Here is a 13,106-nt window from a genome sequence, read left to right as displayed (position 1 = left end):
CATTCCAAACCATCAGCTAACCTTCAGAACTATTACCATTATTGGTCCTTAATGGTATCCACTAGACATAACATGCCGCCAATAAAAGGCAACAGGTTACCAGTAGACACCCACAGGGACCATTACAGTTTCCATGAAAAACAATACAATTTCCATTATAACCATTATAATGAGTACAAATTCTATGAGGGACCCTGACCTCAATGCCACTGAACACCTTTGGGATGAACTGGAATGCTAACTGCACTCCAGACCTCCTCGTCCGACATCAGTGCTCAGTTTGTCGCTGAATGGGCACGCTCTAAAATCTAGAGGAGAGCCTTCCCAGAAGAATGGAGGTTATTATAAAAGCAAACAGGGGGACGACATCTGGAATGGGATGTTCACCAACAAGCACATGGGTGTGATGCTTCGGTGTCCACAAACCCTGCTTGAAAAAAAAAAAAAAAAACAATAGAACCATCACAAAATTCTAAAGGTTTCCACTACAAATAACTTTACAAACCATCAGCAGTTAACCATTAAAACCATTACAAAATGACAAAGATGTTCTATTGGTCCTTAATGGTCCACTAGACATCACCTGCCACCAATAGAGGCAAAAAATTGCCAGTAGAGACCCACGGGGACCATTACATTTCCCATTAAGAAGTTCTGTGAGTCTCCCGCATATTGGTAGCGGCTCCCTGTCGCCCGCAAATTATATACAATATCCTGGAAAGCAATTTATTTTTATTTTTTTAAAATATAAAAAAAAGGGAGCGAGAGACCAAAGAATTTCTATTAGAGGAGCAGAGAGAGAGAGTGACAGTGAGTGTATCCTGACTGGTCTCGCCTTCTGCTAACTAGGCCTATCAGTTTTCTCTGTGGGCGGGCTTTACAATCCACCTCTCTCTCTCTCTCTCTCTCTCTCTTCATTTCATCCGTCAGTTCAGTGCCCCACTGTAGTTCAGTAACACTGTACTGTCCTGCAGAGCAAATAAATAAATCAATAAAATTCTAAACGCACTTCACCCCAGACTACACTTAAGTGTACCTCTGCTTAATAGGGGTCAAAAATAATGACAGTTTTGCTGGCTGCTCTGGTTTCAACAGAGACTTTCCGGTTGCCCATAGTGGGGTAAATGATCATAAAAGACATCGATTCCCACCCCGGCCCTGTGTGTGTGGAGTTTACATGTTCTCCCCGTGCTGCGGGGGTTTCCTCCGGGTACTCCGGTTTCCTCCCCCAGTCCAAAGACATGCATGGTAGGCTGATTGGCATGTCCAAAAAGTGTCCGTTGTGTATGAATGTGTGTGTGAAGGTATATGTGAGTTTCCCTGCGATGGACTGGCACCCCGTCCAATGTGTCCCCCGCCTTGTGCCTGATGCTCCCTGGGGTAGGCTCCAGGTTCCCCACGACCCAGTAGGATAAGCGATATAGAAGATGTTGAGGTGAGTTCATAAGCAGCTGGTGTCTTACGTGATGAGGCCAAACTACCTGTAATTTAAAAAAAAAAAAAAAAAAAAAAAAAAAAAAACATGACTCAGTGAGTTATATAATATAAAAATTTTACACAAATGTAATCTTACACATCAACAATGAAACACATTATTTACTCTGAATAAATAAAAGTGGGTTTGCTGTAGGAGTCCCTGTGTCCCTTTGTCTAGATGTTTTGTTTTGGGGTTTGTTGTTGTTGTTTTTTCAGCAGGGAATTTTTAGCCATACAACTTGTCTGAGGAAAAAGTGTACCAACATGGGAAAAGATGTTTATTTGGAGACTGTGATGACACTTTTTTTTTCTACAAGACAACACACTTAATTTGGGAGGAAAGTAAAAGACAATAGCGTTAGCTTTGTGTTAACGGAAATAACGGTCACCCGGAAGGTGGTTTGGGGAAAGAGGAGGGGGTGATGAGGGGGTGATGAGGGGGTGGGGGCGCGGTGACGTCACGCCGCGCCGCGCTGGCTTGTGGGAGCCGCTTGGCACGACCAGCCATTTTCAGTTTGCGGCTGTCAGTCAGTTAAACCGCCGAGAAGCTTCTGCGCTGAGTTCGTGCTGTGTTTTGTTTAGTTTTGAATTATTATTATTAGAAAACACCACTGAGGATGGACGGAAGGAGCGCTTTTTGTTGGTCAGGGATGAAACTTTACTCTTAAACAACAACAAAAACACCAGCAGTGAAGAGTGCTGAGAGAATCCGCCGTTCCAGCGCCGGTGTCGGGTCTGTAGGATGCTCCAGCTGGAGAGCGCTGCTTCACTCTTCAGCAGGATTTAACCGCCGTTTTATCTGAAACTTGCTTTTTTTTGCGACATATTTAAAAAAAAAAAAATTACAGTCTATTAATTTAATCTCAAACGCTTTTTTTTTCATTTCGGTGGGAACAAAACCCCTACCTGTGTGCGGAGAAGGTAAATATGTGAATAAAGTGCTGCTAACTAGCTGTAGTGTTAGCTGAAGCGTCTGATTAAACTGTTAGTTGATGATGAAGTGTGTGTGTGAGGTCTAAAAGCTAGCTTTTAGGCTAAAAACATTAGCTAGCTTGGTCGACATTTTCTGCTGAGACATGTTTCTATTATCTATCTTGCGTGTATATGTATTGCACTGAAATATGTATGTATATATGTATAAATAAAGCAGGATGTTGTTTGAATTTGTGACGTCAGTGATATTGGTATGAATTGTAGGTATTATACCCGTTTATATAGCAGTAAATAAATAAATCAGCACTGCTGATGATGCTGACGCTCTGATGCTGATGCGCCACGGTCACCTTCATGAATCCTGTAAGGCATCTCATTTCATTTCATCTCATATTTCCCGAGATCTGAGGGTCAGCTGTGGTTATATACGAGTTGGAATCCAGGTAAGGGAGTGATGTGAGGTATAAAAGGTTGTTTGGTTGCGGTTCAGAGTCTTGCTGCATTGCAGGGTGTGGGGATGGAGGCAGGAGGGAGACACCTAGAGGCTGCGCAGAGAAGCGCAGCTCTGAAGGAAATCCTTTTGTTTTTATTTGTATTTTTTTATTTTACTTACAAATTCTGCGTACTCAGGATCTTGGTGGTGTTCAGCACGTTTGCCTCACAACTCCAGGAAGATATTTGCATGCACTGCATCTGGTCTTGCGTCTACAGCGAGCAGAGCGGAGAGCGTGCTGGTCCCAGTGTGATTTCTACTCCACCAAACATGCACTTTGCCACAGAAGAGCAGTACTGACTCTGGGAGGAGAGTGATGATGATGTAACACAACCCCTGATGGATTCGTGACCTCCAGAGTTTCTGTTTCACTCTTTCGCTTTCCTGTGTTTCCGCCCATCCATCCTGCTTTAAAATGCCTGATGTGAACAGGCCCAGAATCTCATTATGGTTTGTTACAGAGCTAAACTTGATGTTCCCCAGAGGACAGGCAATCTAATCTCGTCAGAGCTGGGCCTGGAAATGTGATATTTGAGCTGAATGTCACTTGAATTAATTTAATAAGCATCAAAATAAATAAAGGATATGCTCGGGTTATTTGTGTTATGTAGAGTCAGACAGAGCGTGTGTTTTTTTTTTTTGGTTGGTTTTGCTATTAAGCTGTGTTCAGGAGATCTAGATATGTATCTACATCCTGTCTCGTTCTCTTTGTCTCTCCAGCGGCTGTTTGCGAGCGTGAGCGGTCTCAGGCCATGTCCACTATGGTGTACCCGAGGGAGGAGGCTCTGGAGCGGCTGAGTCAGGATGAGATCGTGCTGAACACGAAGGCGGTGATTCAGGGGCTGGAGACACTGCGAGGAGAGCACGCTCAGCTCCTCAACTCCCTGCTGGACTGCACTCCTCCCCCCGCCGCACAGGAGAAGTCTGGCCTGCTCCGCAAGAGCCTGGAGGCCATCGAGCTGGGCCTGGGGGAGGCGCAGGTACACCTACTGGGCTTTTAGCCATCGCGCTCTCTCTCTCTCTCTCTCTCTCTCTCTCTCGTTTTCTCTCTCTTTCTCTCTCTTTTTTCTCTCTCACTTACTTTCACTCTCTCTCTTCTCTCTCTTTCATTCTCTCTCTCTGTAATTTTTTTAAAATTCTGTTTTTAGGATTTCTTTGGTACTTATGTGATGTGAGATATAGTTGTAATGAGGCAACAAGTGTATTAATGAAGAGTATTTTATAGTAATAAAAGGCTTTTCAAATTCTCTCTCTTTCCCTCAAGCTCTCTGTTGCTCGCTCGCTCGCTCACTCACACTGTCTCTTTGTCTCTCTCTCTCTCTCAGTTCAGTTCAGCAGTGCTTTATTGGCATGGATATTATAAATCCCATAACATTTGTTATGGGTTTTATAACATTTATAACACTCTCTCTCTTTCGTTCTCTCTTGCTCACACACTTTGTCTCTTTCTCTTGTTCTCTTGCTCACACACTCTATATTTGTCTCTCTTTCTCTTGTTCTCTTGCTCACTCTCTGTCTGTCTGCCTCTTTGTCTCTCTCTTTCTTGCCTGCTCGCACATTCTCTCGTTCTGTTTCTCACTTGCTCGCTCTCTCTCTTTGTTTCTTAGTCTTTCTCTCTCTTTCTTGCTCTCTTCTCTCTCTCTCTCTCTCTCTCTCTCTCTCTCTCTCTCTCTCTGTCTTTGTCTTTCTCTCTCTTGCTCTCGCTCTCTCTCTCTCTCTCTCTCTCTCTCTCTCTCTCTCTCTTTGTCCTTCTCACACATGGACACCGGATAGCGATAGTCTTCATTTGATTTGCGAGTTCTCCTTCTACAGCTCGACTAAAAATACTTCAGCCTGATGCAGGTGCCAGGTTGTTCTTACATGCTTACCTGATTGTTTTTATGAGGTGAAGGTCAGCGCTTCTGTCCTCGGCAGGTGATCATCGCACTGTCTGGTCACCTGAGCGCCGTGGAGTCGGAGAAGCAGAAGCTGCGTGCTCAGGTGCGGCGTCTGTGCCAGGAGAACCAGTGGCTGCGGGACGAGCTGGCCAGCACCCAGCACAAGCTGCAGAAGAGCGAGCAGAACGTGGCCCAGCTCGAGGAGGAGAAGAAGCACCTCGAGTTCATGAACCAGATACGCAAGTTCGACGACGACGCCACGCCCTCCGAGGAAAAATCCGGAGAAAAAGAAAAGGACAGCCTGGACGATCTGTTCCCCAACGACGATGATCACGGACCAGGTGTGAAACTGAATAAAATCCATATGCTAATGCGAAATGAAAGGTGAAGTATATTAACCGTTTTGGCCGTGTGCTCTGTTCCAGCCCAGCGCAGCGGCGAGGCAGCAGCACAGCAGGGAGGATACGAGATCCCGGCTCGGCTCAGGACGCTGCACAACCTGGTGATCCAGTACGCCTCCCAGGGAAGGTACGAGGTGGCTGTGCCGCTGTGCAAACAAGCTCTGGAGGACCTGGAGAAGACCTCGGGCCACGACCACCCCGACGTCGCTACCATGCTCAACATCCTCGCGCTCGTCTACAGGTCAGGATCGCGTGTGTAATGTTGCGTGTTATGCCAAAATACCGAACGATAAAGAAATAACCGGACTTTGCTCCATGCAGGGATCAGAACAAGTACAAAGAAGCGGCGCACCTGCTGAACGATGCTCTGGCAATCCGCGAGAAGACCCTCGGGAAGGACCACCCCGCCGTGGCCGCCACCCTCAACAACCTGGCCGTGCTGTACGGCAAGAGGGGCAAATACAAGGAAGCCGAACCTCTGTGCAAGAGGGCGCTGGAGATCAGAGAGAAGGTGCGGCGTTGCCAGTCGGCTTTCTTTTCACCTTTTAGTTTAGGGCAGACCACAGGCAGATATGTCATTTGAAAATTATTTCAACGGCCCACGTTGCCTTCAGGGATGAAACCCTGAAATTGAAATTTTATCGCTGAATTATCTTAATGTAAAAGAGGAACTGTAAGATAAATAAATAATATATTTCTCATATAATAAGCAAACATGACCATGGAGGTCTATCCAGACTCTCTCCTCTACCAGATAGGCGTCTTTCGCTCGTTCGAGATATCACAAGGTCGCGGTGATTGTGGCGTCTCACTAGAACTAGTTTGTATACGTATGCAGTCTGATGAGAGAAAAGCTCTCTGAAAACGTGACTTGTCCAGTCTCTAAGGTGGATTGGTGACTTCTAAACTGCCCCTAGGTGTTGATATGAGTACGATGCCCTGCAGAAGACTGGCATCCCTTTCACAGTGTATATTCCCGCCTTGGGACTAATATTCTCCAGATCTGATGCGACCCCGAAGACTGAAGATGAACAAAATGTTTCGGCTGGTTCGGGAAAGCCAAGAGACGAGCGTTTGGTTCCGGCGTGAACAATCTAGAAAAGTGTAAACCGACGTGTCGTCGTTATTATTATTTTGTGTTCGTGATGTTGACAGGTTTTGGGGAAGTACCACCCCGACGTGGCGAAGCAGCTGAATAACCTGGCGCTGCTGTGTCAGAACCAGGGAAAGTACGAGGAGGTGGTGTACTACTACAGCCGCGCACTCGAGATCTACGAGAGCAAGCTGGGGGCCGACGACCCCAACGTGGCCAAGACCAAAAACAACCTGGTGAGACCAGTCTTTAATACTTTCCCGCACGTTCGTAACGTATAAGCAAATCGGACTTTTGTTCCTACGCTACAGAACCTTGTGTTATAATGTCGGATTGGGAAAACGTGAAGGAACGCTAAACGTTTTTCCGCTGTCTGCCCGTAAGGCCACGTGCTACCTGAAGCAAGGCAAGTTTATGGACGCCGAGGCGCTGTACAAGGAGATCCTGACCCGTGCCCACGAGAAGCAGTTCGGCTCCGTCAACAGTAAGCAGTCTTTTTCCCTTCTCCAGTCACAATAAGCTGCTGCATTATGACCAAAGCAGAGAGAGAGGGCGAGAGAGAGGTTTAAAAAAGCTGTTTCTCAGGAGGATTGTGCACCTAATCCTGTACACTTTAACGCACAAATAAGCTTAAACCTTCTTCTGGCCACAAGACAACCTTAAAGCCAATTGGAACTCAGTGATCTGACACACACACACACACACACACACACACACACACACACACACACACACACACACAAGCTGATTACAGTAACACGACAGCACAAAGAAATGAAGGCTTTCTGTTTACACACAAACACTCTCACACACACAGCACTAATATACAGAATCTAATCATCTATACAGTACTCTTTAAGCGATGGGCTCAGTGACTTGTAATTTAATTGTTAACGTCTCAATCGTTCTCTTTTCCGTAGACGACAACAAGCCCATATGGATGCACGCCGAAGAGAGAGAGGAGAGCAAGGTACGGTGACCGGACCACCCAGCGCTCTTAACCGAGCCTGAAACACGCTGCTCAGGCCACAGGAACGGAGTGCAAACCTTAAACCCGATACAGTTTAACGATACCACCGTGTCCTGTGTGAATCGGTTCAATTCCGGAGCCTGCGATCCATTTCTAACCAGCTTTGTTCAGAATCTAATGCTCATTTGCTTAATGATGATGGACTTTTTTATTTTTTTTTTTAAACATCATGTTTACATACCGGTTGTTTTCACGAATAAGCGATCCGTAATCATAAGTGATTGATTTCACGTCGACGAGCATCGCCTCGATTCATTTTAATCACGCCGTGAGAAACAACGCATCGAAAAATTCTAACTGTCCAAGAGTTACACCCCAGTAGAAACACGCGTTAGAGTCCTAGACCGCCTCCAGATGGCGCACTACTGAAATGATCCTCATCTACTATTGAGTCTTATTGATTTGAAAGTGTTTTTCTTTATTATAGCTTGATATAAAATGTCTAAAAAGAGTTTTACATGTAGTAACGCTGGGCGATATGACTATATACTGTACAAGAGAGTACACTTTTCCGAGAGATCAGGATTAGTTCATTTCTTTAATTTAATTTCTTAAATTTTTTTATTTTTTTATTTTTTTTTTTGAAATTGCAAACTCAGGAAGTAGTTTTTAAAATAATAAATAATAAATTTACTTAATCTTTATAATTGTAAAATATTTGACAGATTTTTAGCATGTTTCTTTTTACATATTAAATAATTTGTTAATTTTACTTTTTAAAAGAATTGTTTATTAATGATAAACATTTTTTAAATGCAGCATTGTTGGTGGGTTCTGAGTTTATATATATATATATATATATATATATATATATATATATATATATTAATTACATTGGTCTTTTTCATAACGTTTTCCAAGTAATATAATACACCATGGTTATAGGAAAATGTGTGCCATGTGAGACAGGAATTGATTTTACAGCACAGAGAGGGAGGACCAGCTATAAAACAGACAATCTGCACAGAACGACGTTATCAGATTTTGTGTGTGTGTGTGGTTTTGTAGGAGCGCAGCACTGCATTACAGCATTCCTGACACACTCGTTACTTCAGACCTGCTAGATGAATAGTATTCATTGATGTATTTTATTTTTAATTGATGTAACAGGGCAAGAAGAAGGACTCTGGTCCGTACGGTGAGTACGGCAGCTGGTACAAGGCCTGCAAAGTGGACAGGTGAGTGATCGTTCGCAAGCCTGCGTGAAGCACTTCCTGTTTATCGGATAATACGTGAGCTGCGTGTTGATGGCTCGTCTCTGCTGCTTGCAGTCCCACAGTCACTAACACACTGAGGAGCCTGGGGGCGCTGTATCGCCGGCAGGGCAAGCTGCAGGCCGCCGAGACTCTGGAAGATTGTGCTACAAAGAACCGCAAACAGGTGCCTGTGCATGGGATCTACTTGCGTTAATACGCAATATACCAAAGCGTTTTATCAATACATCTGTCAATCCTCAATGTAGGGCATCGATGCGATTAACCAGAGTAAGGTGGTGGAGCTGCTGAAAGACGGCACCCCTGCTGGAGATAAGCGGCACGGCAGGGAGGGGCCGAACGGTTCTGGAGGTCCTCGTGACTCTGAGGGAGACGAGGCTGAGTGGAGCGGGGTGTGTACACTTACGTCCTCTTTATATTCCGTCTGTACTGCTAGCTTCATGAAACCGCTCTGACGTTTCCTCGAAAGGTTTACAAACCTCCGGGAAATATTAGAGCAGATTAAAAAAAGTGTAACGCTGATCTTTCTGCATATATTTGCATATTTATGAGTTATATATTTATTACTCTGTTGAATCGTTGACCCTCGTTTTAAGAATGTCGCCACGATGACCTTTGCTGAGCAACAGCTATCATGTATGCCGTGTAGAATTGGCTGAAAACGCCCAGTGCTTTGTTTACGTTCACCCGGATTAAGGATTGTATGATGAGTTGTATAAAATGTGGCTTTATGTTGGAGCTGAGAGAGATTCCAGAGTTTAGAAGCTTATGTTCGCTTCCCTGACCCCCCCGCCCGCAGGACGGGAGCGGCTCTCTGCGGCGCAGCGGCTCCTTCGGGAAGATCCGAGACGCTCTGAGACGCAGCAGCGAGATGCTGGTGAAGAAACTGCAGGGCAGCGGCCCGCAAGAGCCTCGCAACCCGGGGTGAGGAAGAACGAGTCCGGGATTAACTGTTGACTCGCAGCCATTCGTTTTTAATAGTCCTGACTAAAAGGTCTGAGATATTTTTTTTGGTTTTTTTTTGTATTTAAGGATGAAGAGGGCGAGCTCTTTGAACTTCCTCAACAAGAGTGTAGAGGAGACCTCACAGGTGAGCACGTGGACGTGGACACACACACACGCATACAGTTTTGTGTGTTGTAAGGATGACGCTTCTTCAGAGCTTCACGAACCTATATTCTGTGTTTTCAGGAAGTAAACAGTGGCCTGTCAGAATGTCGAGGACTGAGCACCAGCAACGTGGACCTTTCAAGACGAAGCTCCCTGATTGGTTAGAGAGTGCGGTCGGGGTTATTAAAGAGGAGCGGAGCAAAGCAGACACGCTGTTTGCGTTGTGCATTCAAATCAGAACAATGTTATGTTATGTCATTTAAAAAAAAAAAAAAAATTCCACCAGTCTTTAGTTTGACAGCCAGTGCGCTACCAAATAGCTGTGTCTGCTTTGCTTTGTTAAACTGCACTGATCAGACTGTTGACGCACAGCGGGTAGAGAGATAGAGATAGAGTTCCAGTTCACCGCCCTCAGTTCTTTCAGTCCACGGCCAGCCTGTTTTCCTGAAAATCCAACCATGCGGTTAACGCAATACAGCATGCTGCTTACTCCACTGGACGCGTGTCTGCATTCGAGACCCTTACTCGCATCTCCGAGACATGGCATGGTTTAAAAAAAAGGTTATACATCATATAAGGAATGGTTAGTATGTGTAACTGCAAGCATTAACTTTAACTATCTGTGATCAGAATGTTTTGTACTTGACTAGAGGCACAGATAATGCTGATGTGGCTCCTCACACCCAAAAAAATCACGAGTGGTACGAAGCTGGTGTGTTTCGTCATGGATGAACAAAATGCCAGGATGGAAATGTGTTTTTTTTTTTTTTTTAAATTTTATTTATTTTAAGTAAAGCGCTGAAATGAACAGAAAGTAGTGTTGTGGTTGAGGTAAAGCCTCTCTTTTGCCTTCCTGTTGTTGTTTTTTTTCTTCTCCTTTCTGTATATACAGGTTTAACTTATTGAAATTGTTGTTTCCTTCTTTGTAAATAACCACACATGGTTTTGTTTACATAGTAGGAAGTAGATGACTTGATGAAGTAGATGAACTGTTAAAGAAACACTGGGCTTTGTTGCTTGTTTCACATGCCGTGTGAACAGAAGAGCTCTCGAAGGATGCTGAAACTGGACCCAAGTCGTGTTCTGCTGATTATTTTGACATTGTCCGTTAATTTCCGAGTCTTGGTTAACGCCAGAATTGTATGATGAAGTCAGAGTTTGTATATAAGTGTGTGTGTGTGTGTGTGTGTGTGTGGTTATTTTTGCGGTACAAAACACCATCATGTAGCGTATACGAGTTTGTGGTTTGGTTCGATTTATTTGCTCCAAACAGTGATTGATCTTTGATTAGAACATATCTTCACTACGTTCGCTAATTCAGCGTGCTCGTAATTATTTATGCGTTTATGTAAGAGCCAAAACAAAGAAGTCCTACATCGCTGGCTTATGTACTGTATTCTTGTGTTGTGGTTGTCGGGCACGCAGCAGTGTTATTGTACCTGCTGTGTCACTTGAGAGTTGGATTTGACTGAACGATTAGGGGAAATGGAAATTTTGTATTAAAGGTGCAGTTTGTAATCTTTTTTTGTGTGTGTAGAAGTGTTTCTACTATATTCATATAAACTCAGTTATCTGTGATGCAAAATAAATATCTTTGTCAGGCTTCTAATGACATTTTTCTGGCCCTGAAATTGACCCCGCCCCCAGATAAACATTGCCCTGCCCCTTCCAAGGCCTCACAGTGGTGTACATAGTGTTATACTACAGCGCTGTAGAATTCTCAAATCGGAACTTTTCTGTAACATGGTACTTCCAGCTGTAATTCAAATCCCAGGATTATATTAATACGCTTGTTCTAATAAGTCATCGTTTCTATAGTAACGGCTTGTTTACAGAGACCCGTGAACAAGCCGTTACTGCGTAGTTTAAGGCTAGTAATGAATGAATGGATTAAAACATGTCGTTTTAGTAAGAGCAACATGTAATCGTTGATATTGTGTAGCTTTCTGTGTGGAGACATTTTATGGAAGGAGTCTCCAGTGTCGGTACGTTTTCCTCCATGGGAAAGTCTTCAGGACCGAGGAACCGCTTTTTCGGTTTGTTTCTACCGCAATTGACCTCGAACGAGAGGCCGATGAAGGGGGTGTTCGCATCACCTCGCAGCCAGCAGAGGGCGCTGAAATAAAATGACAAACTGCTCCTTTAAATACACAACCATCTCTTTTGGCTGATTTTTGGTTGCGCGGAATGGTGTTGCTGGGAAATTGAAGGTAGAGAGGACGTTGACGTTGGGCTCATGGTGGGGGAAAGTGTTCAAAATGAATGCAAGATCGCAGGAATGTAGGATGGAGAGCGGAAAGATTTTGTGCTGTGAAACTCTTCCATTCACTGTGTCTCATACCTTCACACATGGATTCTGTATTGTTTTGTAACTGTCGGTGTAGCGCTCAGGCAGATCAGTAAACTCCTGCGTAGTGCTCGAGTGAGCGTTTACACTGCAAAAAAAAAAAAAAAAAAGCTTTAACTCCACTCACTCACCATAACGCCCGGTTTGCGCCACGAGCCCGGAATTTGAGTTTTCTTTTGATTAGCGAGCTCTCGGCAGTTTTAGTGCAGGGAAGACTAACTGTGCAACAAAGTCTGCATGGGATTGACCCAACACCATATTATGATCATGTTACAGCTACACTATCATCAAAACACAACCATCGGTCCTTGACGATCTGCGATTAAGGATAAAATGGGAAAATCTTTTACTCAATATTGAAGTAACAAATCTCAGTACTAAGCGAAGAACAAATTAGCTTTATTATTTCATTTTGTTTTGTATAAACAGAACACAGCATTGTACATTATTAACCTACATTCCTGTTAATCAGAATAAAACACTCCTAAGCACATTAGATTTATTGTTTAAGAGGTTCACTCAAACGCAATTAGTCTCTAATCAAATCCTCTAGTGATAATTAATCAGCTAAGCTCACTGTATACTGCAGTCAGTTGTATTTAATCTGAAAATTGTGAATGAGTCGTGCAGCCCTAGACCCTAGTTTGCCTGTCGCAAATGTTAATACTGTAATAACTATTAATAAATGATAGAATGTGCAGCCATGTTGTTCAGCGCAGGCGGATCACACGGTGTGCTGAGAACCGCCGATGTAGCGGGTACACGACGGCTGTGTATTGCGTATGCTGAGAAAGTCTTTCTTCCTTTATCAGACACACTGCAAAGCTGACATCAGGTCATGTGCAATGTGCAGCTTTTCCTACACTGTAGAATGTGTTCGTGCAGGTTTAATATGGTTGGGGGGATTGGGAGGGTTAGAGGTCACCTGCGAACGAGCCAATCTGATGTAAAATGATCAAAAGAAATAAAAGCTCTCACTTTTCAAACCAATTTGGCGTGGTGGTTATGCTTTTTTGTAATAATTCGTTCCTGGTCCTGACACACATTTCTACATCTGAGGCTCCTGTCGCCCTCCGGATCTATCTGATTTCTACTTGGAGGTTCTATGCTTTCATCAGTTTCTGATGTCGGG

At 44.0% G+C, this 13,106-nt stretch overlaps 1 protein-coding gene across 2 annotated transcripts; it reads left to right on the top strand.

The window, feature by feature from the left end:
- The first annotated feature begins 2,403 nt into the window (after positions 1-2,403).
- LOC128610333 (kinesin light chain 2-like) lies at positions 2,404-11,798 on the top strand. 2 transcript variants are annotated; one of them, XM_053629581.1, is made up of 13 exons: positions 2,404-3,882; positions 4,817-5,120; positions 5,205-5,421; positions 5,502-5,691; positions 6,336-6,509; positions 6,658-6,757; positions 7,194-7,243; positions 8,414-8,481; positions 8,575-8,683; positions 8,766-8,909; positions 9,317-9,441; positions 9,550-9,607; positions 9,709-11,798. In XM_053629581.1, the coding sequence occupies exons 1-13, from the start codon at positions 3,655-3,657 to the stop codon at positions 9,790-9,792; spliced, it is 1,851 nt and encodes a 616-aa protein (XP_053485556.1). In that variant the 5' UTR covers positions 2,404-3,654; the 3' UTR covers positions 9,793-11,798. The 2 variants fall into 2 exon arrangements, with proteins under 2 accessions (XP_053485556.1, XP_053485555.1); XM_053629580.1 differs by having other exon boundaries at positions 9,550-11,798.
- The last annotated feature ends 1,308 nt before the right edge of the window (positions 11,799-13,106 follow it).

Source organism: Ictalurus furcatus, chromosome 7, assembly GCF_023375685.1.
Source record: "Ictalurus furcatus strain D&B chromosome 7, Billie_1.0, whole genome shotgun sequence".
In the NCBI taxonomy this organism is placed as follows: Eukaryota; Metazoa; Chordata; class Actinopteri; order Siluriformes; family Ictaluridae; genus Ictalurus; species Ictalurus furcatus.
Note: the sequence above shows the minus strand (reverse complement) of the source record. Positions and strands in the feature narration are given on the sequence as shown.

Coding starts and splice junctions, on each gene's coding strand:
- LOC128610333 (XM_053629580.1), top strand. CDS start 3,655: ATGTCCACTATGGTGTACCCGAGGGAGGAGGCTCTGGAGCGGCTGAGT. Junction 6,758..7,193: donor GCAGTTCGGCTCCGTCAACA/GTAAGCAGTCTT, acceptor TCTTTTCCGTAG/ACGACAACAAGCCCATATGG. Junction 8,684..8,765: donor CTACAAAGAACCGCAAACAG/GTGCCTGTGCAT, acceptor TCCTCAATGTAG/GGCATCGATGCGATTAACCA.